The sequence below is a fragment of the Eleutherodactylus coqui genome, chromosome 9, assembly GCF_035609145.1.
Source record: "Eleutherodactylus coqui strain aEleCoq1 chromosome 9, aEleCoq1.hap1, whole genome shotgun sequence".
Lineage (NCBI taxonomy): Eukaryota > Metazoa > Chordata > Amphibia > Anura > Eleutherodactylidae > Eleutherodactylus > Eleutherodactylus coqui.
The window spans coordinates 91,044,530-91,071,522 of record NC_089845.1 but is presented as its reverse complement, the minus strand read 5'-3'; the positions used below and the strand labels follow the sequence as shown (position 1 = coordinate 91,071,522).

Sequence of the window (26,993 nt, the reverse complement as noted above, 5' to 3'; positions counted from 1 at the left end):
GTGTGACCATCATCAGTAACTGATAGAAGTGTCTGTCTCCACGCCCCTCCCTCTTAGCAGTTTCTGTAGTAGGTTCCATGTAACAACATAACAGACTATGAAATTAGCTAATGTCAGACAGCAGGACTCCAAGCAAAATCGAAGCTTGTTAGAATTGAGATCGAGATCACATGACCACCCAAGTAGGAAGAGGCCAGAAATTTCAAATAGAAAGGAAGAACTAACCAAGGCAACAATATCCCCACTTATATGTACTGGGGAGAAAGATAGCTACATAAAGAATGGAAAAAAAATCCCCAGAGTGGCCTTTTCAGCTTAAAGGAGATGTCCCGCGCCGAAACGGGTTTTTTTTTTTTTAAACCCCCCCCCCCGTTCGGCGCGAGACAACCCCGATGCAGGGGTTAAAAAAACCACCCGCACAGCGCTTACCTGAATCCCGGCGGTCCGGTGACTTCAATACTTACCGCTGAAGATGGCCGCCGGGATCTTCTACCTTCGTGGACCGCAGCTCTTCTGTGCGGTCCACTGCTGATTCCAGCCTCCTGATTGGCTGGAATCGGCACATGACGGGGCGGAGCTACACGGAGCCGCTCTCTGGCACGAGCGGCTCCATAGAAGACTGCTGAAGACCCGGACTGCGCAAGCGCGGCTAATTTGGCCATCGGAGGCCAAAAATTAGTCGGCACCATGGAGACGAGGACGCTAGCAACGGAGCAGGTAAGTAAAAAACTTTTTATAACTTCTGTATGGCTCATAATTAATGCACAATGTATATTACAAAGTGCATTATTATGGCCATACAGAAGTGTATAGACCCACTTGCTGCCTCGGGACATCTCCTTTAAGGGTCAGTATGAAAACTACATGATTTTAGATTTTTTTTAATACAGATCATGGCATTGAAAATAAATAAAAAAATACTAAAAATTCTTAAAAATTGTTTAGCATAAAAAATTAATTTATAACACAACAGGTCATGTTCTGATGACACAATTCTTTTAACAAAAGGATAAAAGGGAAGCTGAACACTTCTCTTATGTTGGACTCCATCCCAAAAATTGACACAATATGGACAAGGCCTTTAGAAAACATTTGTTCAATTTTTTAAAGTGCATTTAGTTGTTCCTTCTAATCAGAAGTCACATTAGAATTTCATGAGGCAGTTTTGCTGAGTCTGATCGTACAGTCCGCGGTGTCTTATACAACTGCTACACTTTATGAGAGTTCTTTTAATGGAACCCTAGATAACACTGATATAAATCAGTGCTATGAAAACTCAGCAGGTTTTACAGTAAAACCATATGCTCATATACCACGTTTGAGACAGAAAAATGTGAAGAACTCACTAAAAATAGCTTCACGAGGAGAGGAGAAGAACTGCCATGTACTGTATGTATCGGCATAAACACTGGACATTTACAATTGTCAATGCTTTGCTTTATTAGTTTAGAACGTCTTCCCTGGGAATAAACACAAAGTGTTCAAGGTACAGTATGTGCAGGAGCAGAAAACAAGGCTGCGTCACCAAGACCCAGTGTTTGCCACAATACTGATGCCGATCTCATTCCTATGGCTCCTGACTACCAAGCTCCCTGCCAAGCCAACAGAAACACATAATTGATGGCAGAAAAAGGGCACATGGTCCATTTACTTTGCCTATATACAGTGTCAAAAAAAATCAAGCACTTCGAAGTAGGAGTTGTTTTGTTGCAAAACTCGGCATGTAGTTGCATCTCAGACCGATATGCAAATGATTACAGTTGTAGCATGATTAGATGCGCAGTCTTGCCACCTTATTTTTAATGGGTCTATTTACATGTGCATTGCTCATTGCGCCTGCATGTACATGCGAGTTCCATGTGATTTCTTTTCTGGCTTTAGGGAATAATGGTTGTTTTTCTGAAGTATGTTAATTGCAAATGCAGTGATGCGTTTTTCTTGCAAAGTGCAAATTTGTAATTTTCTATGTAAGTGCGATGCAAGTGTGATATCGGTCTGAGTTTCACGGACTGATATTGCACTCATTCGAGTAAAAGCGCCCTAAAGAGAAGCTATCGCCGCTCCAGACATGATTATTTTTGTAAATTCTTGCATTCCCCATGAAATACGAATTCTAGAGATGCTTTTTTCATCGTTTTCTTTTTTTGTTATTGCTTCTAGAAATTTCTGAATAAACTGACATTCTTCCTGTTAAAGCAGTGTGTCCGCACAGAGTTCAGCTCTCTCAGCACTGAATAGACAGTGACAGAGGATGTTACCTTTAACAGAAAGAATGGGAACACTTAGCTGTCAATTTAGGCTGCCTTCACATCATGGACAGGGGTTTCGTCTTGCTGCTCCATTTGGGAAGCAGGAAAGGGGAATCCCCGACACTGATCGGCTCTGTTTCAGAACAGAAACCAACAGCGCAGAACAGACCACTTTGACTACAATAGGATTGGTTCGGTTTCCGCTCAGCTGCCCAGCTTTTGGACAGAAGAAAAGGCGCTTCATGTAGCACTGTTTGTTCCGTTACTTTGAGCCGGATCTGCAGCAGAACCTCCAACCGGAGATTCCAACACAGATCTGAAACTACCCCTAATCATACATTTCTAGGAGCAATAACAGAGGAATGGCAAAAAAGAGTTCTTAGAAAAGATGCTCCGGAATTGTTAATTTATGGGGCATACAATTACTTAGTATAAACAGACACAGCAGGAGTGGAAACAGCTTCTCTCTAAGCCATTATCACCTGAAATCTTTTTTTACCTTCATGTTAAAGGAATATTATGGTTTCAGCAAACAAAGCTCATTCACTGTGTAATAAAATTATAAACTTTTCTAATTTACCATCTATATTAATTCCAACCAAGGTCTTCAAAATCTTAGCTTAGCGTTTTTTTTTTTAACGCTGCAATACCTCTGCATTTATTAAACGCGAATGTCAATGGGACTTTCCAATGTTAAAAACACATTGCAAGTTTGTGCGACGCGTTTTTAACATTAGAAAGTCCCATTGACAATCGTGTTAAAAAAACGCAGTGATATCGCAGCATTAAAACAAACTCAAGTGGGTAGGAACCCGTAGGGCTAATGCCCACGGCCAGAAATCCGCTGCGTTGTCCCGCAGCTATTAGGTTCTATGGAACCTAATAGCTCAATATTCACACTGCGGAATTCCACAGTGTGAAAGACAATGCGGCCTGCTCTATTTGCTGTGGGAATACGCGCGGCTGCCTTCCATTGTAGTAGCCGCCGGCCGCGTCATCCGGCACGTCCCACGCTGTACTGCACATGCGCGCCGGCCCGCCAGACAGGACGTGTACAGTGGATTTAGAGTGGTGAATATGGGGGTTTTGAGGGGCGCCGTAGCGGACTACACTGCAATATTCCGCTGGTGGAGTCCGTCACAGCTGTGGGCATGAGGCCTTATTGTTTACTTTCAGATGATGAAAAGTGTCCAAGCCAGGCTACAGTCACACAGGTGCATGGCAAGAGATCTCTTGACAACTGTCTGGGAATTGTGATTTGTCATTCATGACTAAGGCCTCATGTCCACGGGGACAGATCTGCAGCGGGTGTCCCGCTTGCGCGATCCGCGCCCTATAGGGATACCTGAGGATGTCATTTTTCCTTAAGGCGTGGATTGCGTGTGCGGAAACCACCTGCAGCATGCTCCATTTTAGTGCAGGTATCCCGCGGGGACGGCTCCTGCAGGCTTCTATTGAAGCCTATGGTAGCCGTCCGGATCCGCGGCACACCCGCAGCTGGATTCCTGCTTCCGGCGCGGGAGAGCAGGAGTTAAAAAGAAAAATGGAGTGCACGGCGCATGCACGCGGCACGCTGCCGGCGTGCCGAGCACATCCACCGGGCCGAAGAAAGAAGATCCGGCTGCGACGGAGGGAAGATCCGCAGTGTCCGGACAGGTAAGTAAATCATCTTTTTAGGCCTCATGTCCGCAGGAAAAGAGGGACCTGCTGCGGGCTTCTGCATGGAGAATCCGTGGCGGGCCTGATTTTCCCTGTGCACATGAGGCCTAAGAGCTCCTACCCACTTGTGTTTTTTTAATGCTGCCATATTGCTGTGTTGTTTCTTTACGTGATTGTCAATGGGACTTTCTAATGTTAAAAATGCATCGCACAAAATCGCAAAGCTCAAACTTGCAATGCGTTTTTAACATTAGAAAGTCCCATTGACAATTGCGTGAAAAAAAAAAAAACGTAAGTGTGCGGGAGCCCTAAGATTGTCAGAAATGTGCAATATTCTAACTTTTAAATTCTAATTTTATAGTAGAGCAAAATACATACACTTGAACAAGAATACATTTTACAAATAGCTGAACAAGAATAATAGTAAGACTGATCAATACTTAAAACCAACCCATGAACCTTATGACCAAAAGTCTATGGTAGGAAGTAACAAAGTCAGGCCATGAAGGTCCTGTGACCCCAGGTACTATTGTCAACTTTCGAAAACCAGCATATAAATTAGGAGGGCCAGTGTATTGTCCCACCATTGAACAGCTCAAAACAAAGTATGACACTGAAGCACGGAAACAGAAATAAAAGGTGAGAAAGAAAGAGAAAAAAAGATGGAGGGGAATGATGTTAATTACTAGGGGTAAGAAGAGAGAGTACACCAGTTCCGGGGAGGCCGACGGTGGATATGTAAGTAGTCAGAGACCGATGAGGAAGAAAATAACTTACAACTAGAGATGAGCGAGTAGTGCCTTATGCGAGTACCTGCCCGCTCGCCTCTAAAGATTCGGGTGCCGGCGGGGGGGAATCTCTCTCTCACTCTCTTCCCCCGCTCCTCCCTGCTCAAGTAGTTTGCCTTATCGAGTATGCTCGCTCATCTCTACTCACAACATAAAAAGGACAGATATTCCTGGGAGTCTTCAAAACTAATAATTCCCTGAGTGTAGAAATGGTTTGCCATTAAAAGTCCTCCATTCTCTCTACCTCCTGTCCTTTTTGGAACTAGAGGTATATAGGAGGGAGCGGTGACTTGTCTCCATACAGCTGGAATACATGAATGATCAGATTACGAATACTCTATAGGTACGGAAAGGGATATCGCACAGAAAAAGAAGGCCAGGAGATTTAGGAAGTGAAGTCTGTGAACTTCGAGGTGACACACCAGACACTATCCCCAGAATTCAGTGTGTTTCTGATATCCCCAAAAACATGAAGGAGGATTTCCCTCTTGAAATCCATAGGGGAAGAGGTGAACTGTGAATGCAGTGAAGTTTTGAAGGGACTCTAACACCTAGTCAACATTTTAAAACCCGCTTCCTGGATCCTACTAGATATAGAGGATTTGTGGGTCACTGCAAATATCAGTAAGCACTGTTCTGGATATTCTAGTGTTTACTGCCATATTCAAGGAATCACTGGACAATGCCAGTGACTTTAGGACCGATTTGCCCACAAACCTTTTGCTGCCAGTGAAAATAACTATTGAAGTCATTCATCTAATGGCCTCCTTTCTTGGTATGCTATTTACATGTCACCTTTCACTGCTGGTGAAATGCAAAATGCAGCTACAAGGGTTGACTATTATGAATCATGGAATCCCACGAGGGAGATGCAGAATTCTAGCAGTACACTGGAGAATGTATTGCCAGAGAGTTTTAACACGATAGGCAACTTTTCCAATTTTGGCGTTTAATGGGAATAACGTTTTCATCCTGAAATGGAAGAAAGGTTGGTAGTCTATTAATAATGGAGTTATAAATCATATGGAGTAAGGGAAAAAAATACTATTAACCTCTTGATCCTTCACCACCTTTGCTCTGCAATGAAATAAATCTGAAGCATGTAATTCACATTATTAATTGTGATTAACTCTCAAATCGAAGAGCAATAGGGAGGTCTGGAGTCTGGAAATCCGAGCTGGAGCCAGTCATCATTTATGGTGGACACGATGCTCTCACACACAGGTTAAACACCTCTTCTGGCACCAGGCAAATGATTTACCTGGATCCTCAGTGCTTCGAAAACACTCACTGCTGACACTTATTTCTTGAGATAGGGAACCTCCAGATGTTTCCCTTTGTAGCCAATAATTGCTTCTCCCCCCTCGCTGTCAAGTCCTTAACATCCCCAATACTAGATACTCGCGAGAGGCCCTGTGTCAATCCTATGGTTCCTGTTTCCTCCTCATTATCTAATCTCAAAATCCCTGCAGCAAAAAGCCAGGCATTGACAGATTTTACAAAGAAAAAGCAAAGATCTACAAGGAAAAGGCTGGAGTAATAATTTTTCTAAACTCAGATGCATCATACTGAGACACACAAAAATAACAAAACCATTGCAGGGTAAAAAAAAAACCCAACACAATATTGAAAACAATGCCAAAACATGATTAATGGAAGAAACAACATCATTAGACTTAAGGCCCATTTACACTGGACCAGTGTTGGGCAAACGATGCCCGACACTCGTCCCTGTGTCTCCGTGCTCCCGTGCTCCTGCAGGGAACTAGCAGAGCTGGCTCACACACAGAGCGGCCAGCAGGGGGGCAGGGGCAGTGCAGGAGATTCATCTCCTCTTGCTCCCCCGCCTCTCCCCATTGAGATACACAGCGGCCGTTCGCTATTGGGTTATTTGGGTTTCAAATCCAGAAATGACTGCATTTATGTGAATAGGTAAACTTTATGCTAAATGTATGTATTTGGACACGCTATTAAAATATTCTACTGATACAAAGTTAGTACATGTACATAATATATTATACACACATACATATACACACTATAGAAAGCGCGTCCCCACACTCTAATCCTATTGGGGTTAAGACTGACCCCAAATCCTGTAGTAATTACTATTAAGGTTAACACAATGCCTAATCCTATTAGTTAAAGGTGATTATCCCAAAATCTAAACTTATCCCCTATACACAGGATAGGGGATAACTTTATGATCACCCCGAGATCCCCACCAACCCTTTATATTCCTTGTGAAGCGTTGAGCTGGGATCGTTTACGCGTAGCAAGAAGTAAGCGAACCAATGATGATTTTTATGCTGGTTGAAAGTAAGTGACAAACTAAAGTCAAATGAATAACAAATGATGGCTTTGCGTTTAGACGTAACGATTATCGCACATTTTCGTGATTTTGCATGATAATCGCCCCATGTAAACGGCCCTTAGGAGCGTTATCTATTGTCACGGGCTTTGTAGTTGCATCACAGCTGAGTCTGTGTGCTACAAAACCAAACATGCTGCACACCGCTCGGATTCTCCCCTTCATGACCTACTGCTCGCAGGCAATAAGAATCCACCTGGATAACAGGAGTTGTTTAACTGCCAGGTTGCAGGACCATTTATATGCAAATACAATGAATAAGCCACATTGGCAATAAACTTAAAAATATATATTATTCTTCAAGGCATTTTGTTTTTTACCTCCATTATCTCAAAATAGCAGCAAAAAGTGCAAAAATTACCTCCAGGCTTTACTTGAATGCCAACCCAGCACAAAACTCCATTGCCTAAAATATACGTGTGACATTGCTTATTATAGAGTATAACCAGTGTAAACTGCTTCAGGAAGGCTTGGGTAAAGCTGAAGTCATTTAATGGTACTATTCTAAATATCCTGCAGGATCTCAGAATAAAAAAATAAAAAAAATTAGGAGCAACTGGCTCCTAAACTGAAACATCTAGGAGCCAAAAACCATTTAAATACATAAGCCTTAGGCCTCCTTCCCACGAACGGATTTCCGCCGCGTAATTCGCGGCGAAAATCCGCTGCGTTGCCCGCTGCTATTAGGTTCTATTGAACCTAATAGCACAATGCTCACGATGCGTAATTCCACCGCGGAATTACGCACCGCGATTTCTCCCGTCCTCACCCGCAGCATGCTCTATTTTCTGCGGGTGAGGACGGGCTGTACGCACTGACGGCTTCCATTGCAGTCAATGGAAGCCGTCCGTTCACGCTATCTCCCGCTGTAACCAGCGGGAGATAGCGTGAAAAAACGCTTTCCCGCCCACCGCCGCGCGTCATCTGACGCCAAATGACGCGGCTGGCCGCGTCACGTGACGCGGCCGGCCGCGTCACGTGACACGCTCGGTGACGCGGCGGTGGTGGGCGGTGACGGGCGGTGACGCGCGGCGGTGGGCGGGGAAGCGATTTCACGCTATCTCCCGCAGGTAAGTATAGGGGCTCTGGGGGGCGCCGTGACGGGCTTCACAGCGGAATATTACGCTGCGGAGCCCGTCACGCTCGTGGGAAGGAGGCCTTACATCTCTTTTTCTTCCTTTTCTGCACCTTATAGCGGTTAGCTTAAGGCTACACAACGCGGTTGGTGGGAAGCCAACACGTGATTGTACTGCAAATCGGCATGATCTTTCAAATTCACAGTTATTGGCTTATGTCATTATATGAGCAAAACTGTGGTTTACCTGCAAAATTGTGTAGCCATTAAATAGATTGAAGACCATGCTGATTTGTGGTTAAATCGCTCTGCTTAGCCTTATGGGTCTTTTACACGGGCAGAGGTGTTATTCCAATTTAACGAGTGCCATTCGGTACAAACATTGATCAGCACTTGCTTCATTTTCTTTTTATTAACACTGGCTGATAATTGGCTTATGGGGCCGAACTATCTTTGATCATTTTCTGGCGTTGGCCGGCTATAGGTCTCCCTGTTCACACGGGGAGACGTACAGCTGAGAAGTGAGCAAGTGAGAGTGTTCGCTTGTTCATTGGCTAAACATTTGTCACTTTACACGGCCCAATTGTCGAGCCTGATAATCAGCCCAACTAAAAGGATCATTAGCCTAAAAGGGGAAACCAATGAAAATGATCCGATAGATCATAGACTTCATATGAGAATATCATAACTGCAGAGCTATGCTCACATATAGCACCCTATAGCATATTCTACAGGCATAAACCCAGGGATTTCAGGAACGGCATACTCCAGTTTCATTAAAACTACTGCACGATCATGGCAGTAGTCACAAATGGCGACAAGATGGAGTATTTTTAAATTTCTGGATATTTTTGGTGCCTCAGATCCTCTTGTGCCGGACGGTGCCAGAATGTATAATTTTTGCACCATTAATTTTTTACCGAAATTCAAGCCAAAGTAAAGATGGTCACTTTTATGGACGGCATACTAATTGTTAAAAACACAAACATCATGCACAGTAACTGATTTCTACAAACATTTATGTGAACCCTGAATCAGAATATAACTGAACACAACTTTCAGCTGAGAACCGTGCCAGACATTTGTAGGCAAGTTCAACAATGGTATCATTGTTTTCTCAGAAAACACAGCAGACTAGAAATGAAGCCAAATACCAGCTTATGCCTATTCCAACACACGGACACCTCCTATGCTAAAAGCAGAAAATGCTAAACCTCAGAAAGCCTTTTCTTCAACATGGTCCACATTTAGCGGACGATGCCGAGGACAAGATTAAGGCCCGCTTTAGCTGGGTGGAACGTCTTTTTCTTCATTTATCATTAATATATTAGTTCAGTCAGGGGACAAAATTATGGCAGGAACTTCGGTTTACTTCTGATTAGCGTTACAATATCATTCAGATCTATAACTATCAGGAGAAGGTTGCATATCAAGGTGAAAGTTTATGAAGAAAATAAGTCCTGACCTAAGGGAATACATAAGCAATGAAATAGCTCTATGCACCTTAAAATATATGCAATATGTAGTTAGAAGGATAGCTTATCAGGAAATATCATCAGAATAGGTGATAAATATAAGATTGGTGGGACTCCAACTGCTGGGACCCCCACCAATCCCTAGAGGCTCAACTCCATGACCATGGTGGAGGGAGTTTATATGTAGGGGTCGTAGAGAATGAGCACTACCCGTCCATTCTTTAAATATTTGTCTTTTATAGGACTCAGAGACCGTTACTGTATGTGCATACATCTTGGGCACATGTTTGACAGAAAGTTTCAGATGGTCGCACCAGACTTCTGTATGAATCTGGTTTAAGTACTATATAAACTTAAGGAAAGTAAAGATACCAACAAATGGTTTCTTAAGGACAAATATTTCACTTCTATGTATACCAAGTATTTTCAAGAAAAGTTTTCTGGTCAAGGAAAAAGAAAGCACTTTGTGTTTGTAAACTTTTAGTAATAAAAAGTATAATTTTTCACGTCTCACAAGCTACATAAATTTTTCTGTCATTAATACCCTTCATTGCACAAGGGCTTACAAGAGCCGTCGCGATCCAGACAAAGATTAGAATCACTGAGATTGCAGAAATTAGGAATATACCATGGCATTCTAATGCCAATGAAATCTAGCGCTTACTACAGGCAGATAGAGGATTAACATAGTGAAAGACCATTTGACCCATCACTAATGAGAAAAACAGCGCTTCAGTCAGACATCTGCCAAGCATGTATGAACACATGCTCGGAGAATGAAGAACAATGCAGTGCACACTGAACACGCTAGACCTGCATCTCCACAGCCAGCCAGGAAATATCCCTTTTCAAAGAAATGAAAAATGACAAGCTGCCATTAAAATTTCTATGTCTTGCCGTTTTGCTTAAAGAAAATGTTACCAGTGAAAGATGATAAAACGTATTGTTCTGCCTCAGCTGTCACTGTATGTAACGGAGACTGATGTAAGCAATTACCTAATCGCTCCTAACCGTTCAGTACTGGTATAACGTGCTTATACTGTATTCTGGCAACTTTCGGCAGAACACAATGACTTTATTCCATTTATTTAGTGGTTTGATTTTTTAATAAATGGCTTTAGTGGCCGGCAATTTACAATAGAGGATAAGTACTATGTTTGTAAGCGATTACTCTCTCCCCTATAACAGACCTTTGAAATCCTCTTGCCATGGGGGATTTTGATGGGAAAGGAAGAGGCGATCATATACTAGTCTTTCAAATAGTGGAAAGATATATTTTATCACTATTTTTCCCCAGACTTTCATACCCATATTTTTTAGCACCATGTATTAAAAAAAAGGCTCATGAAGAAAGGCCATCTTCTTTTCAGGAAATGCTACTTTTGTGGGGATTAACTCATGCTTAAAACTACACCTTAGAAAGCTCAGCAATGTCCCACTGCTTATGATGGGAGGACTCTGTTTATTAAGGGGTTTACCCGGCTTTATAAAAATAAAATTGGGAGCTGCGATAAGATATGCAAAACAAGTCCATACTCGCCTCTTAAATCCACCACTACTTCAGTGACAATTCCACCGCCTCACTCCATCAGTCTCGGAGTACATTGCAAAAGCAATGACTTATCTTACCAACATATGACCCTTCCTCACAATCTCCACCCGCAGTGGTTACGTGATTCACCGGCTGACAAACGCTTAGGGCAGTGATTAGCTGGTGTGGCGGTGAAGCATATATATCATCACATCAGCAATAGGAGCTAGTGATTTGAAAAGTGAGTCTTTACAAGGTGAGTTTTCTTGACTTATTATATCTCACTTGAAGCAGCTGCCCCTATTGGATAAACCAGCTGTAGATTTCACTTTCATAATTATCTGGCTGTGATTGGTTCATCAAGCGCTGGCTCTGATTAGCTGAGCTGCGGCGTTCGAGAGCCAATCACAGCCAGCGCTTCCTGGAGGCGGGGATTTTGAACCTCCAAGCCAGGAAGTGCTTGCTGAAAACTACAAGCAATTTTAGAGGAAACAGTAGGACTTCCTACTGTAAAAGTTGCATCGCACTGCACAAAAACCATGCTTTCATGCAATGCAACAGAAAGGAAGTCTCCATAAGGAAATATGGGCTACAAAATCTCGCAAATAGCAGCAATATTTAGCAACCCACAATTTTTTTTTCCTCACAATGTAGCAGACTACAAAACATCGTTAAAGGGGTTGTCTCGCGCCAAAACAGGTTTTTTTTTTTCCATAGGCCCCCCGTTCGGCGCAGGACAACCCCAAAGGATGTGTTAAAACCAAAAAAATTTTTTATTACTTACCCGAATACCTGCTCTGCAACGTCTTCCTTCTTCTTTCTTCACCAAGATGGCCACCGGGATCTTCACCCACGATGCACCGCGGGTCTTCTCCCATGGTGCACCGTGGGCTCTGTGCGGTCCATTGCCGATTCAAGCCTCCTGATGTAGGCTTCACATACATGCGATTTGTAGCACTGCCACATCGCGAGAAAATCACACCATTTTGTTACCCGTCTGATACCGGCCTAAAACACCAAAGTTCTTCTGTGTTTCTGCCATCTACCAACCGATCCAAACCTGATATTTCCATTTCAGTGTGTGGTACCACCATATCTCCTCGGCAGCACGCAGTCTGTCTTGGGGGTCATATTTGACTCCAATCTTTCCTTCGCTCCCTATATTCAGCCTCTTGTCCGTTCATGTCAGCTGCACTTCAAGAACATTTACAGAAGCCACCCTTTTCTTATAGCAAATCCTGTCTGATTTATGGCTTCTGTGAATTTAGCTTCATGCTGTGATTTCCACCGATTTCTATTGACCTTTTTAAAAGGGTATTACCTAGCCGCCATGCCAGAACAGTCCTCCTCAATGTCAGTGCCATAGGCTCATTCACACAGGCGTATACAATTTCAGCGCGTGAAAAACAAAGCAAATTTACTGCGCGTGTATATGTGTGCTGCACCAGTTTGTTGCACATGTGCAACATCCGTTTTTCGTGCATAAAAAAGAAAAAAAAACAAGGCGGCCTAATTGATGTCACTTTTTTCACTGTCTTCTAGCAACATGCATATAAAAAGCAGAGCTCATGCATATAACATCTGTGTTCATGGCAGGTTTTTTTTCTCACTGCCAATAGTCTTTCATAGGTGAAAATACGCTGCATGAATGGGTTCTTACAATTCCCTGATGTATGGCTTTGCATTTCTATTCATTGTGAGCTTTGTTCGTGACTCTATACATGTACCAGCAGTACTTCTTACTGAACTCCAAGGCAGAAAGGGAATGTCAATGGGGGGGGGGGGGGGGGGGGCCACTCACACCGCCTGGCAGGGACATGAGAGGAAGAGGGAGGAGAGCCCAGAGAATATATTGGCGCATGGACATTGGGAGACCAAGGCTGTAGCCCCATGAGATATCAAGTCTGACACATACTTCCTGACACTGAACAGACATTGACAGGTTTGGAGGGAAAAAAAACACTATTTCAGAGAAGAATATTTCAAATACCTAGTAAACATGCGGATTCTCTAGTAATGTGACAGTTTAGATTTTTTGACTGGAAACAAGCTTATATGTATTACATATATACATACATTTTATATATATATCTCACTTGAAATTTGGCACGAGCATTGATTATGTCATCAATAGGAAAAGTTAATGGGTCCCAATTCAATTATTCAATTCTAGTGCAAAACAATTAGTGTCCAAATTTTACGTACGGAATCTAATTCTCTCACTTCCTGATATATATAAATAAATGTATGTCTGTCTGTCCTTTATGCGCTACTACACCATTCATCCAATTGCCATGAGACTTTGGGAGGTTGTTGAGTACACTCCTGGGAAGGTTACTGGCATAGGACATCTATCCTAAGATAGGTGGCACACGTGCGAGCATCGTCGACAGTTATGCCCCCCAGACAAAGATCGTTTGATTTCCATCTCAAGCACGAAAGCAAAAGGCATTACGAGCCTCGGGATGAGTGTTCAACCAGAAAATGATGCATCCGCCGAACGTATCACAAGACAATTGCTGCATATTGAGAATGCTGAGGTAAAATGAAAGCTGCGCTCTGATTGGTTGCTATTCCTTATACTGCTGAGGTAACATGAAAGCTGCCCTGTGATTGGTTGTTATATATTATACTGCTGAGGTAACATGAAAGCTGCCCTGTGATTGGTTGTTATATATTATACTGCTGAGGTAACATGAAAGCTGCCCTGTGATTGGTTGTTATATATTATACTGCTGAGGTAACATGAAAGCTGCCCTGTGATTGGTTGTTATATATTATACTGCTGAGGTAACATGAAAGCTGCCCTGTGATTGGTTGTTATATATTATACTGCTGAAGTAACATGAAAGCTGCCCTGTGATTGGTTGTTATATATTATACTGCTGAAGTAACATGAAAGCTGCGATGTGATTGGTTGCCATTTCTTATACTGCTGAGGTAACATGAAAGCTGTGCTGTGATTGGTTGCTATTTCCTATAGTGCTGAGGTAACATGAAAGCTGCACTGTGATTGGTTGCTCTTCCTTATACTGTTGAGGTAACATGAAAGCAGCGCAGTGATTGGTTGCCATTTCTTATGCTGCTGAGGTAACATGAAAGCTGTGCTGTGATTCATTGCTATTTCCTATAGTGCTAAGGTAACATTAAAGCTGTGCTGTGATTGGTTGCTATTTCTTATACTGCTGAGGCAACATGAAAGCTGTGTTGTGATTGGTTGCTACTTATACTACTGAGGTTACATGAAAGCTGTTCTGTGATTGGTTGCTACTTCTTATACTACTGAGGTTACATGAAAGCTGTGCTGTGATTGGTTGCTATATATTATACTGCTGAGGAAGAATAAAAGCTGCGCTGTGATTGGTTGCTATTTCTATTACTGCTGAGGTAACATGAAAGCTGTGCTGTGATTGGTTGTTATATATTATACTGCTGAGGTCAAATTAAAGCTGCGGTGTGATTGGTTGTTATATATTATACTGCTGAGGTAAAATTAAAGCTTCGCTGTGATTGGTTGTTATATATCATACCGCTGAGGTAGCATGAAACCTGTGCTGTGATTGGTTGTTATATATTATACTGCTGAGGTAAAATTAAAGCCTCGCTGTGATTGGTTGTTATATATCGTACCGCAGAGGTAGCACGAAAGCTGCGCTGTGATTGGTTGTTATATATTATAAAGCTGTGGTAACATGTAAGCTGCGCTGCGATTGGGTGTATATTATATATATATATATATATATATATACACAAATGTATAGATGTCTGTCTTCGCAGCAACGCGCGACGGGTAAGCTAGTGTGTGTGTGTCCTTCTATTTATAGAAGTATAAAAGCTTATAAAAAGCAAAAAAATATGTATACTGAATGGAGTTCCATATACGTTCCATCGTAACTTGTCAGGATTTCGGTAATGGAATTGTGAAGCAATGGTAAGGGGTGTGCAGGATTAGGCCGGGCTCACATGACCGTAATTTATTGCATGACACCTTGCATGCAGCAAGTATGCAATAACTGAGTATTGTTGTGTGCCGCCATTCACCATGTACATGCACGGCAACATGGCAGCCTGTGGCAGATTTGTACAGCGTATTACACATGTAAAACCCGCGCACATAATATGCTGTGATGCTCATTTGAGCCGTCCTTATTTAAAGAGTAAGAGCAGACTTAGGGATTTTATTACAAATTACAAAAGACAGGTACACAATCTACACATCACTGAAAAGTGAAAGGTTCAACGTTTTTTATGAGATAGCAGTAATGGATTGTTCACATCAGCGTCGGAACTACCGTTAGGAACCTCAGTTGCTGATTTCCGCTAGAAAACAGGACAAAATAGAGCTGCAAAAATTGTGGACTGCTGGCCGGAAATCCAGTTATAGTCAATGGGGGTCCATTTGGTTCCATCATAAAACAGTCCCGTTCAGCCAGAGAGTGCCGTCTTTCTGCTCCCCAAATAGAGCAGGAAAGCGGAACTCCCTAATGCTGACGGGCACGAGTCTTAAGTTCCAGTTCCTGCCACACCGTAGTGCCGTTTCTGTGGTTTACAGTTCATAAGAAAATTGTGCCCCCTGTGGATGAGGGATAACTTTATAACTTGGCACAACACGTTTAAGCCACATATGAAAGGTTGTTTTTTTTAAAATGTGGTTCATTTCAAACAACTCCTTCGTGTTTTCTGTACCCTTGTAGCCAATTGTGAACGGTTATACAATCACGCTCAGGAATCACTGGTATACAAAGGACAGGGAGCTATTTTCTAGGCTGAGACAGCAGTCATGATAATGTAATTTTTCATTTAGCTAGGTCCCTGCAAAACCTATAATTTTCTACACAGGCAAAGATTGGGAAAAAGTCTTCAATTTGATAATCGCCGCTGCTCCAGGCAACATGAACAGGTGGCTAGAAAAACTGTGAACAGTATACAGTAAGGCAGCAGACACCTAACATTAAATGTAAAAGTGGAAAAATTATGCTAACTACCCCTATATAAGATTTAGGATACATTCACACGTAGCAACGGATTTTAGTGTGAATCTGCACTCCACACGCTAAATTTCACACAGATTTTACCCCTCATTCGAAAAGGTGAAATCAGTCATAGAAATTGATATACTTTAATGTTAAATACGTACCACATCAATTCTGGTGCAGACTTTTTTTTCACCACATGGCTTGTACATTAAATACTGTGGATTCTCTGTGCAGTAAATCCACAGCATTTATGCTACGTGCGAATATATCCTTATAATCAGCTTCAGTCTAAAAATACGAGAATTGTGCTGTGTCCGACAGTCACCACCATTTCTACTGAGCGACATTGTGCATCATCCCCATCCAGATTGGGGACCCACACACTTTTTTACAGGGGTAGTTATGGTTGGTTGGACTCCCAACTATTATATTTTTATGAAATGTTTCAAAAACAGGTCATTACAGGAAAAATAAAACAAACAAGCTAAATAAAAACTAAACAACAAGGATGTCATTGGAGGTTCGTTTTAGTACTGTGCAGAGGAAAAAAGCGCAACTGTCCATTACTAGAGTGTCCTTCTTTCTAGCGATTCAGGATACAACCTATTATGGTGGGAAAATCCTGTTCTATTTATTTAACTCCGCTAAGAGCGCTAGTTAGACGAAATTGAAGTACACAAAGAGAGAGAGGTTCACACTTGAAGTTAATGTCTTTTACTTCAATGCAACAGAAAAGGAAGCTCCAAGCAAAAAAATATAGGCCAATTTCTATTGAATACACTGAAATCAGAGACATGAGCCTTGCACCTTTTTTTGTCCAATAAAATTCAATAGCTGCATATTATGATGTACAGTTTATTTATCACCAGTTTCAAAAAGTGCAGAGAAAACTGGGCGAGGTTTACTGGCAGAAAGAGGAGTCTCCATCTATTCAATAGATTTATTAACCCTTTTCAATCCAATTTTAGATTCAGGGTTTCCTAGGGGGCTCTCTCTTTCTGCCATTTTACAATGGCACCATCTGCTGGCTAGAGCCAGTACTGCAGTATGTGATATGCCAGTGAGGCTCCTGACAACAGAGCAGCCACTAATCTACAGTAAAAATACCCCGCCGGATGTCTACTGACATTGGAGCTGTACAGGCTTCAATCAGAATGTTGGGAGACGTCAGACAGTGGATTGGAAAGGGTTAACACCAAGTCAGAAAAAGACAACCTTGTCTGGCTTTGGGTTTCTTTATAAATCACTGATTTGTTGCACATTTTGTTGTAGATGTGCAGCGAATCAGCAATGTGCGAACGCACCTTAAGGACAGTCCAAAAAGTGCCAAACTTCTTAAAAAGCATACATCTTTCAATAAATTTGGTGCAATTAATGCCAAGTACCTTTTTAATTTTACACTGCTGTCTGAAACACCAGTCTTCATAAATGTAGGCTAAAGCACCCAAAATACACTAATTAGGAATAATGGCAAATTTAACTGACACATTCATCACCATAAATCAATTAATGGGGTATTTTCTTTACATTAATTCTTAACATGTACACTAAGGAATGTTCCCATTCACTAAGCCAATCAGGATTAAAAATAAATAAAAAAGTGGGTAGGAGTTTTTGGCCAGGTTGAAAGACTCATTGATTAAAATAAAGGTAGGAGTCCTTTACTGTGTTAATGTCAAATTCACATCAAGTTTGTATCTACAACCAATTCCACGGGAAATTTGCGGTGAAATCCATGCCCAGTAGTGGCCCATTCACTTAACAGAATTTAAATCTGCATGCGGAAAAAAAAATTAAGCCCTTGTTGATGCAGAATCCTCACGTGGAGTTTTTCTATTGACCCGAGCCAAGTCTCTCTGAGGATCTATAGAAGCTGCACGTACAAACTCACAACTTAACCTCGGAAATCTGTCGCGGTTCATAGGAAGGATCCATGTTCAAAAAATCTAATGCGAATACAGCCTTAGGCCTCCTTCCCACGAACGGATTTCCGCCACGTAATTCGCGGCGAAAATCCGCTGCGTTGCCCGCAGCTATTAGGTTCTATTGAACCTAATAGCACAATGCTCACGATGCGTAATTCCACCGCGGAATTACGCACCGCGATTTCTCCCGTCCTCACCCGCAGCATGCTCTATTTTCTGCGGGTGAGGACGGGCTGTACGCACTGACGGCTTCCATTGCAGTCAATGGAAGCCGTCCGTTCACGCTATCTCCCGCTGTAACCAGCGAGAGATAGCGTGAAAAAACGCTTTCCCGCCCACCGCCGCGCGTCATATGACGCCATATGACGCGGCCGGCCGCGTCACGTGACACGGCCGGCCGCGTCACGTGACACGCTCGGTGACGCGTCGGCGGTGGGCGGGGAAGCGATTTCACGCTATCTCCCGCAGGTAAGTATAGGGGCTCTGGGGGGCGCCGTGACGGGCTTCACAGCGTAATATTACGCGGCGGAGCCCGTCACGCTCGTGGGAAGGAGGCCTTATGCTCAAAGACATATTTGTACGCGTGATTCTAGCCTAAGGCCACATTGCAAGACGCACAAATCTTGCACAAATATGAACCCTATTCTTTTGAATGGAGTCATATACATGAGCGATGCTACGTGGCATGCTCTATGTTGCCGTGTGATGTGCATACGAGTTGTCCCATTTAAAGCGACGGGAAACCCATCCTATCCTCTATTGCCCGGGAAACTCACGCGAGAGGATTGGAATTTCGCAGATGCAATGTGTTTTTGCCTGAAAAACGCCTGCATAGGTAAATCAAACATTCATGAATGCGATATCAGGTCGAGTTTGTAGCATATGGGTGTGTTCACATGTTACAGGTTTTTCTACATATTTTGGTGCAGATCTGAATTTAATAGAAAAGGTGAAATCTGTTACAGATCTGAACCAAATCAGCGACGTTTGAATGCACCGCAAGATTGGAATGACTACAAAAAAAAGAGGACAAGTACAAGACTTTCAGTTATAACTTTCCCTCTTTTTGGACCTACTACTGCTTTGGTATAAATAACTGCATCTAAAATTGCCAAAAAAATGCATTTGTGATTCCAACTACAAGGGGATACTTCCATTTAAGGAGTAGACGAGCTCCTCATTGAAATAAGGCTGCTCTGATTGTATGCTGTGCATAGGCGTACCGGCAGGGGGTTCCGGGGTCGCAATGGCGACCCGGCCCCTGCGCTGGAGGGGGCCCAGAAGCCGCCCTCCACCATATACTTTCACTTCCCCATGCACTGTCGGCGGCCGCGTGCTTAGTGCGGTCCCGCCGACAGCAGGAGCCAGAGAGGACAGTAGGGGAAGGGAGGAGGAAGTAAGTTGGAGAGATGACAGGGGAAGAGGAGGGGGGGAGGAGCAAGGAGGACAGAGACTCCCCAGTACAGCACGGCATCCAGTGGACCAGGGACCAGGTCATCTCCCTACTGCTTCCGTCCTGCTGACAGCTGCTCTCCTCACCAAAGTAGTAGTCCTGGCACCGGGGTATGTATCTATCTATCCATCCATCTGCCTGTCTGCATGTCTTTTTCTGTGTCTGTCTGCCTGTCTGTATGTCTTTTTCTGTGTCTGTCTGTCTGTCTTTTTCTGTGTCTGTCTGTCTGTCTGCCTGCCTGCCTCTCTATCCTATCCATCCATCCATCTAATATCTATCTAATATCTATCTAATATCTATCTAATATCTATCTAATATCTATCTAATATCTATCTAATATCTATCTAATATCTATCTAATATCTAATATCTATCTAATATCTATCTATCTCTGAATCTCTCTTAGGCTTCATGGTCACTTGCACGCAAGGATTTCACTGCTAAATCCTGCAGTGAAATCCGTACAAGCCAGAGGACATGGAGAGGGAAAATTCATTATACTTACCTCTCCGGACGCTGCGGGGCTCCCCTCTGTGCAGGCCGGATCTTCTTTCTTCCGGTCGGTGGACGTGCTCGGCAGCGTGCCGCGTGCATACGCACCAATATCTAAAAAAAAAAATCTCTTGTTCTCCCGCATATCCGCGGCACAGCACAAAAACAGCTGTGGCTGTGCCGCGGATATGAACGGCTTCCATAGGCCTCAATGGAAGCCGCAGGAGCCGTCCGTGCGGCAGATCCGCAGGAAAATGGAGCATGCTGCGATTCCTTCCTGTGCGAGCAACCCGCACGCCCGGAAGGAATCCCAACTGCATGCTTTTAGCTGCCCTACTGATGCTAATGCATCCCTATGGGCAGCAAGACGCACGGATCTCAGGCATAGGTACGGGGCGAGGGGGAAAAAGGGCTCGGGGGGCCCCGAGCTAAACTTTTGCACCCGGGCCCCTAAGCCTTTAGGTATGCCCCTGATGCTGTGTACTAGGCCATAGGTACATGTGCTTTTTTTCCATCCATTTTTTGGACCAAAAAATTGGTACGAAAAAAAATCGGACGGAAATATCACCCATAGAGTTGAAAAAAAAATTTGCAGCATGTCTTATTCTTGTCTGATTTGTCAATGTACAGTGTGAAGAATATCTGAATGCTGTCTGATGCCTGCTTCACCTGAGAATTTTGGATGCGACTGTTAAACCGCCCGTGTGCATGTACCCTTATACTGGTGTTTTTGAAGGTCAGCTGGGGCTGGAGCTGTTAGGTGTACACTAGAGATGAGCGAGCATACTCACTAAGTGCAGTTGCTCGATCGAGTATTGCTCTTAGCGAGTACCTGCCCGCTCGGGAGCAAAGATTTGGCTGCCGGCGGCGGGCGGGGAGGAACAGAGGGGAGATCTCTCTCTCCCCCCCCCCCCCCAGCTCCCTCCTGCTCATGGCCGCAACTCACCTGTCACCCCCACCGGCACCCGAACCTTTTCTTCCGAGCGGGGAGATACTCGCTAAGGACAATGCTCGATTGAGCAATTGTCCTTAGCGAGTATGCTCGCTCATCTCTAGTGTACACCCTTATAAAGTGCACTTACCCTTCAGTAATCCAGTAGCTGTTCCCAGAGTAACAGTGGAAGTGTGATGCCACAAACAGGTTGGGCATCTGTTACAGCCAGGGGCCACTCAATTAAGACGGGTAGTCATGTCTGTAACAGCTGGGAAATAGAGGGGCAACCAACACATTGCCAACTTGCAAGCTTCATAGAGGTTGCCTTGAGAACCACTACTACCAACAGTTTGCACTTGTGTTGAAAGGACTAACAATCCTACTAGCAAAGATTTTCATCAATTGCTCTCAATATTGTTTGAATCTAAAGACTGCACCTAATAAGCTGAATTAAGCAATTGTTTAGTATTCCCATCATTAGCTGACTCAGTTCAGTAAAAAGTATTAGGGCTTGTTCACATGGTCGTACGCACAATTGCACATGCTTCAGCGAAACATATTTGGCCTACGAACGAAGCGATTTTGTACATCTTACTGTACTTTTGGGCCTACGCTGGGCCTGTTCACATAAGCGAGGGACACACCTGTGCCTTTCACCTGATGGGGTGGCTGCCACATCCAGGCACAGAAACAATTGGTGATCTCCATTCTTTTATAGGAAAATGAATGGAAATTAAACACACGATCTTGAAGTGCAACATAAAATCAGGTCAACACCTTTTCCTTGGATCAGTTTCAGTGTGAATCTACATCAGAATGGAAAAATCACCTTCCAATGAGGCCTGGTTATCATATTGGTGCTTGACTAGCCAGGGCCAGGATTTCAAACACTGCCAACCATGTGGGGTATTCTTGTACAATAGTATGGGGAGTTCACTGAAAAAGGTGCAACTGAGAAAAAACATCCAGCGAAAGGGAAATCCTGTGGGCTTAGAAATCTCATCGATGAAAGGGGTCAGAAGACCATGTCAAAAATCATTGTGACGAACAGGTGGTGCGCAGTCAAGCAAGTAGCAGCAGAATACAACGCTGGTGCTCCAAGTACTGTGTCCAAATGCACAACTTGTCGGGATAGAACATTGATGGGCTATAATAGCAGATGAGCAGTTTGAGTGCCAGAAAGGCAAAGACTTCAGTGGGCAAAATAGTGCAAAAATTGGATCATGGAGCATAAAAACACAACCTTGTCAGATGAAACTAGACTTAATGTTGCACCATGCTGAGTAGAGTCTCAAAATTTGGCGTAATCATCGTGAATCCTTCCTGTCAGGTGTTAACAGTATGAGCTGGTGGAGGTGCAGTAATGGTAAAGGGGATTATTTTTTTTTGGCGTCCCTTGTCTTCTTATAACTACGGATGGGCAGCACAATGAATTGCTATGGTTCTGAAGTCCAAAAGATGTCCAAACACGCGACTCAATTGGGATCTCCAACAAAGTGGCCATTCAGTGTATACAATGTAAAGCAACATACAATGCAGTGTAGAACATACAAGACTGTTGCTTGAAAACGTCTGTACAAGTCACGGACTACTGACATGATCTTTAATGTCTTTATGTCTTCGAACAGGTGCCACTCACACTTAGGAAACTCCCTTGAAATGACTCATACAGTAGTGATATCACTTCTCTAAAAATATACATAGTTCCATAGCTACCCATTCATGACATGTCACTGGACACTTACTTTCATGCGTATTTCATTAGCCTATGATAGGTAAGGTAAATATGTTAACCTTGACGTAAGTCAACTCAAATCGATTGCACTTCTGAAGCGCGGCAGAGTAATCCAACTTACAAATCACTCCTACCCGCACAAAAAGAGGGATTTGAGTACATTATATTAGTTCACTCCCGCCATCGACGCAAGTCCTAGTTCCCAGACTCAGACCAGTATCATCTTCCGTTCAATCTGAAAGACACGTACGAGACTTAAAACTAAACCCCTCTAATGCGAACAGGGATATAACAAACAAATCAGGTTACCCCCTACACAAAAGGAAATATTCCTCTATTAGTAGCCTGTGAGCTGCGTACGCCTAAATACCCGACTAGTATTGAAATAGTTCTGCTGGTAGCCCACCATATCACTCTTACTATAATGCAATTGCCATTGAAACAACACTGGACTAGACTAGAAAGCAGAAGAAAGTTTTAGCACTCACCCTATAGTTTGCACCATGACTCGCTGTCCGTTTTTACTTTTAGCAGTCCACACAATTCATACAAAAATAAATGCAGGCTCGATACAAAAAAGTCTTCACAAAAGAGGAAAAAAACAAAAAACTTGAGCGCTGACACAGATGAACATTGAATTTGGACTTGGATTTTGGCTGGGGATGCTGAATATTCTGCGTCTATCTATAACTTGCCAGTGATTTGGTTTCACATACCAGTGTAGTTCTGAAGACAGCCTTTGCAGCGCTGACCAATCCTCGCTCTCGCCTGTGCATTCCCCTCGCCTCCCTCCCCCACTATCCCTGTCTTCTCCAGGATATCTAGCTAAATAATCGTTCAGCTGTCTGCAGCCTATCTTACGGGATGAAAGAGGAGCTTTCCCTGACTGTCAGGGGGAGACCTGAAAAAGGAAAACCAGCTCTCCCTATTCATCTGGGAGGACACAAGACAACAATTTACTCAGAGCTGGCTTTTCAAGCACATTCCAATGGACTGCCGGGTAGCAGGCTGAACTGTCGCCTCTGCCTGCAAAACCCAATAAAGATGCAGTGAAACTAAGCAATAGCACAAAGGAATGCCAATATATCAAGACAGGCGCTCTCATGTGCCAGATTAATAACAGTTTCTATTCACTTACCAACATAAGGTTAATCATAATAAACAGATCGTGTCAAGATGAACTTCTTACTCATTTTTTTTTGTTTGGCTGATGAACACATCAACTATCCAAACTATTTTTCTGCCCGAGTAACTGACTACTTGTAACATCCCCCAGCGACCAAGACACAAGGCCCACGCTGAGGAGCTGGTGGGGTAGAGATAGCACTTGTCACGGTGGCTCTACCAGACTCCTCCCCGGAGGGACGCGTGCCAGGGTACTACTAGGCCTCTTCCAGGCAACGCTGCGATAGTGGTTACCTGTCTAAGTGTAGTGAATTGTAGACGTTGTCACTCGTGACGCCACCATTCCTTCACACCGATGATCTTTTTGGTGGTAGAGATAAAGAGTACACACACGATTAAATTCGGGGAAACTCAATCACTGGGAACGGGCAGTGACTGGCAAAATTTACTTCAGGCTTTGCAGAATACAGCTTACTCACTCATACAGGTAAAGAGAACTTTAAAAGACGGTCAGGGAGGAAGAACACAAGATAAAACTGGGCCTACAATTGCTTTCTGTATGGCTCTGCTTCTGGACACACACACTTCTGGATGCAGGATAATACCAGTGGGGGACACAACACTCTGCAGACACTCACTTGAGACTTAGAAGGTAAATTGCTGCACGGTGGACTCTTTCTCCTCTCTCACTCATTCCTCACAGGCAGTTCCTGGAATTAGGGATCTCAGGATACCTTTCTTCTTCTTCCATCCCGTCACCACATGAGGGTTGAAGGTACCCCCAAGTGGCCAGCAATCTCTCTCTTCTCACAGCCGTTGAAGCAGACAGAAGACCACGGATAGAAGACCGCTCCTAACTCTCACTCACTCATATTTATAGCATTCAATCATCACGTGACAAGACAATTTGTTACATTTTCTAGACCTATCCCACCCACTTTCAGACATTAAACTCGTTTAACGCTCCCATTGATTTCAATGGGACCTCCCAGACAAGCGCTCCAATGCCGTTTTCATGCTTTTTAATGCGCATCGTCACCTATGACAATGATGGGGTGCGTTAAAAACGATTGTCAGAAGCAATAACTTGCATCCGAAAATGGCGGTAAAATCGCGGTAAATGGCGGTAAAACAACTGAGCCCATACACCCTCTGACACTGGAGTTTGGAAATACGGATGTAAACAGAAAGGTTTTCAGATTCTTTCCTTTTCACGTCCATTTTCAGATTTCCATTTTTAACTAGACTGTACCAGTAAAAAAAAAAAAAACAAAAAAAAAAAAACACCCTGCTAGTATGAATAAAGTCTAATAACCACCCCTTCCTCTGTATAAACACTCCCATATCATCCAGCAGGGGTTATATGTATCAAAACAAAGGTCTAGATCTATAATAGCATGCTTAAGCTATCATAGTTCCAACTTGCGGCTTTGAGCTACAAACGTCTGTGTGCAGTCCTGGTGTAAGGTATTTTACTGGCTTGGCATCCTTGGTGTTCCTTGTGCTCAGAAGCACAAGCTGTAATTATGACAGCTTCAATAAAAGTAGCTTGCATGCAACTTGTTTCATTCCATACCCCTCATTTAATACCACTCACAATCACTTGAAAGTGCCATTCCAGTTCTATATATACTACACAGAGCATGGTTTAAGGCTAAGGAAACCTTTGTGCACGAAAAATAAATTCACACATATCTTAATAGGGCTACATTTACACGGATGAGCGCGATATCGGAACGTGCTTGGTAATGTGTGTTTTACCTGTAGATGCAAGGAGTTTTTCATGCAAAAATTCCCCCCCCCCCCCCCCCAAACACTTCTGTGAAATTGCGATCCTCTGGCGTTTGTTTCATACACTTCAGAGGGTCAACAAGTGGTTCCCATTGCACGGCATGCAATGTGTTTGATTGGCCCATCGAAAACAATGGGTGATGTGTTCCGGGGGAACACAAAAAAAATGGGACATGCAGCTATTTTTTTACCTCGCAGCATTGCAACGTGGGAAAATATCTCTCATGTGTATGACTTGATTCAAAAGAATAGAGTTCATATTTGCATGAGTTTTGTGCGTCTCCCAACACACAAAACTAAAGCGAGATTCACGCTTGTGTGACTGTAGCTTCAGGCCGGCTTCACATTTGTATCAGAATCTCAAGCTTGAGGTTCTGTCACAATGCCATAACAAAATACTGAAAGTAAAGGCACTGCATGCAGCGCTTTTTCTTCTGTCCAAAAGCCGGGCAGCTGAGTGGAAAGTGGGCGGACCCCGTTATAGTCAATGGGGTCCATCTGATGCGATTTGGTTTCAGAGATAAAGCCATTTGGCAATGGGGATTCCCTTTTCCTGCTACCCCCAATGAAGCAGAAAAGTTGAATCCCCAATGCAGATGTGAAACCATCCTTCGTACCTGCGGGAAAAAAACCATGAGGCAATTATCTGTGTTTTTCTTTGCATTGAGTTAATCTTCTTATGCATTTAGTAAGCCTCATACTTGGATTGTAGACTCTCCTACATTCAAGTTTCTGGTTGGGGGGGGGGGATTTCAGTACTGATCAACTGGTTTTCCTCATGAATACTCTTTTAGAGGATATTCAGCATAACTACACCCACTCAATAGTATAGAAATCTCTCCTATGTCATCATGTAAGTAACTACTGGTCACTCCCCCTCATTGCTGATAAGAGCAAAAAATTAAATCAAGTAAACAGTACGTCAAAAGATAACCCCAGCGCTCCAGGGGGCAAATCATAAGCTAGTAAAAAGTAGTACTGCATTTCCCTGGAAATAAGACCCGGTCATAATAATTTTTGCCCCAAAAGAGGCACAGCATCTTACTTTCTGGGGAGGTCCATGAATAAATCCAGGGGCCTTAGGTACATAATTTCATTGTGAGGGAAGTTGAAACAATTTTTTTTTTTTTTACATGTGACCGGGAACCGCATACAGCGGCTCCTGGTGACATCTCTCTGCTCCTGGCTACACATGGTAAGCGGTGTGATAGACATGATGATTAGTCAGTGTAAAATGTCTATTGATTTGTACTAAACTAGATGTATTACGCAGCTGTAGTGACTTTAACTCTTAGAGGCTAATGACTGCATAATTTCATTATAGTAATTGCCGGACAATGGCATGGTGAAAAGATATGTGTTTTGTGACTTCAGCCTAATGTGGAACTCTGCTGCATAAGGAAAGAGTTAAATCC

At 43.2% G+C, this 26,993-nt stretch overlaps 1 protein-coding gene across 11 annotated transcripts in view; it reads right to left on the bottom strand.

Annotated features, from left to right (window-relative positions):
- DTNA (dystrobrevin alpha) overlaps positions 1-26,993 on the bottom strand; it is a 226,281-nt gene that overhangs the window by 134,499 nt on the left and 64,789 nt on the right. For 9 of the 11 annotated variants that reach the window (XM_066578052.1, XM_066578056.1, XM_066578053.1 and 6 more), the window contains exon 1: positions 23,151-23,312. The exons of 1 other annotated variant lie outside the window; for it this stretch is intronic. In XM_066578052.1, coding sequence (XP_066434149.1) covers positions 23,151-23,167 — 17 coding nt within the window. In that variant the 5' untranslated portion in view covers positions 23,168-23,312. Of the gene's footprint in view, positions 1-23,150; positions 23,313-23,378; positions 23,469-26,993 lie in introns of those variants that run through there. One more of the 11 variants, XM_066578055.1, reaches the window with a different exon arrangement.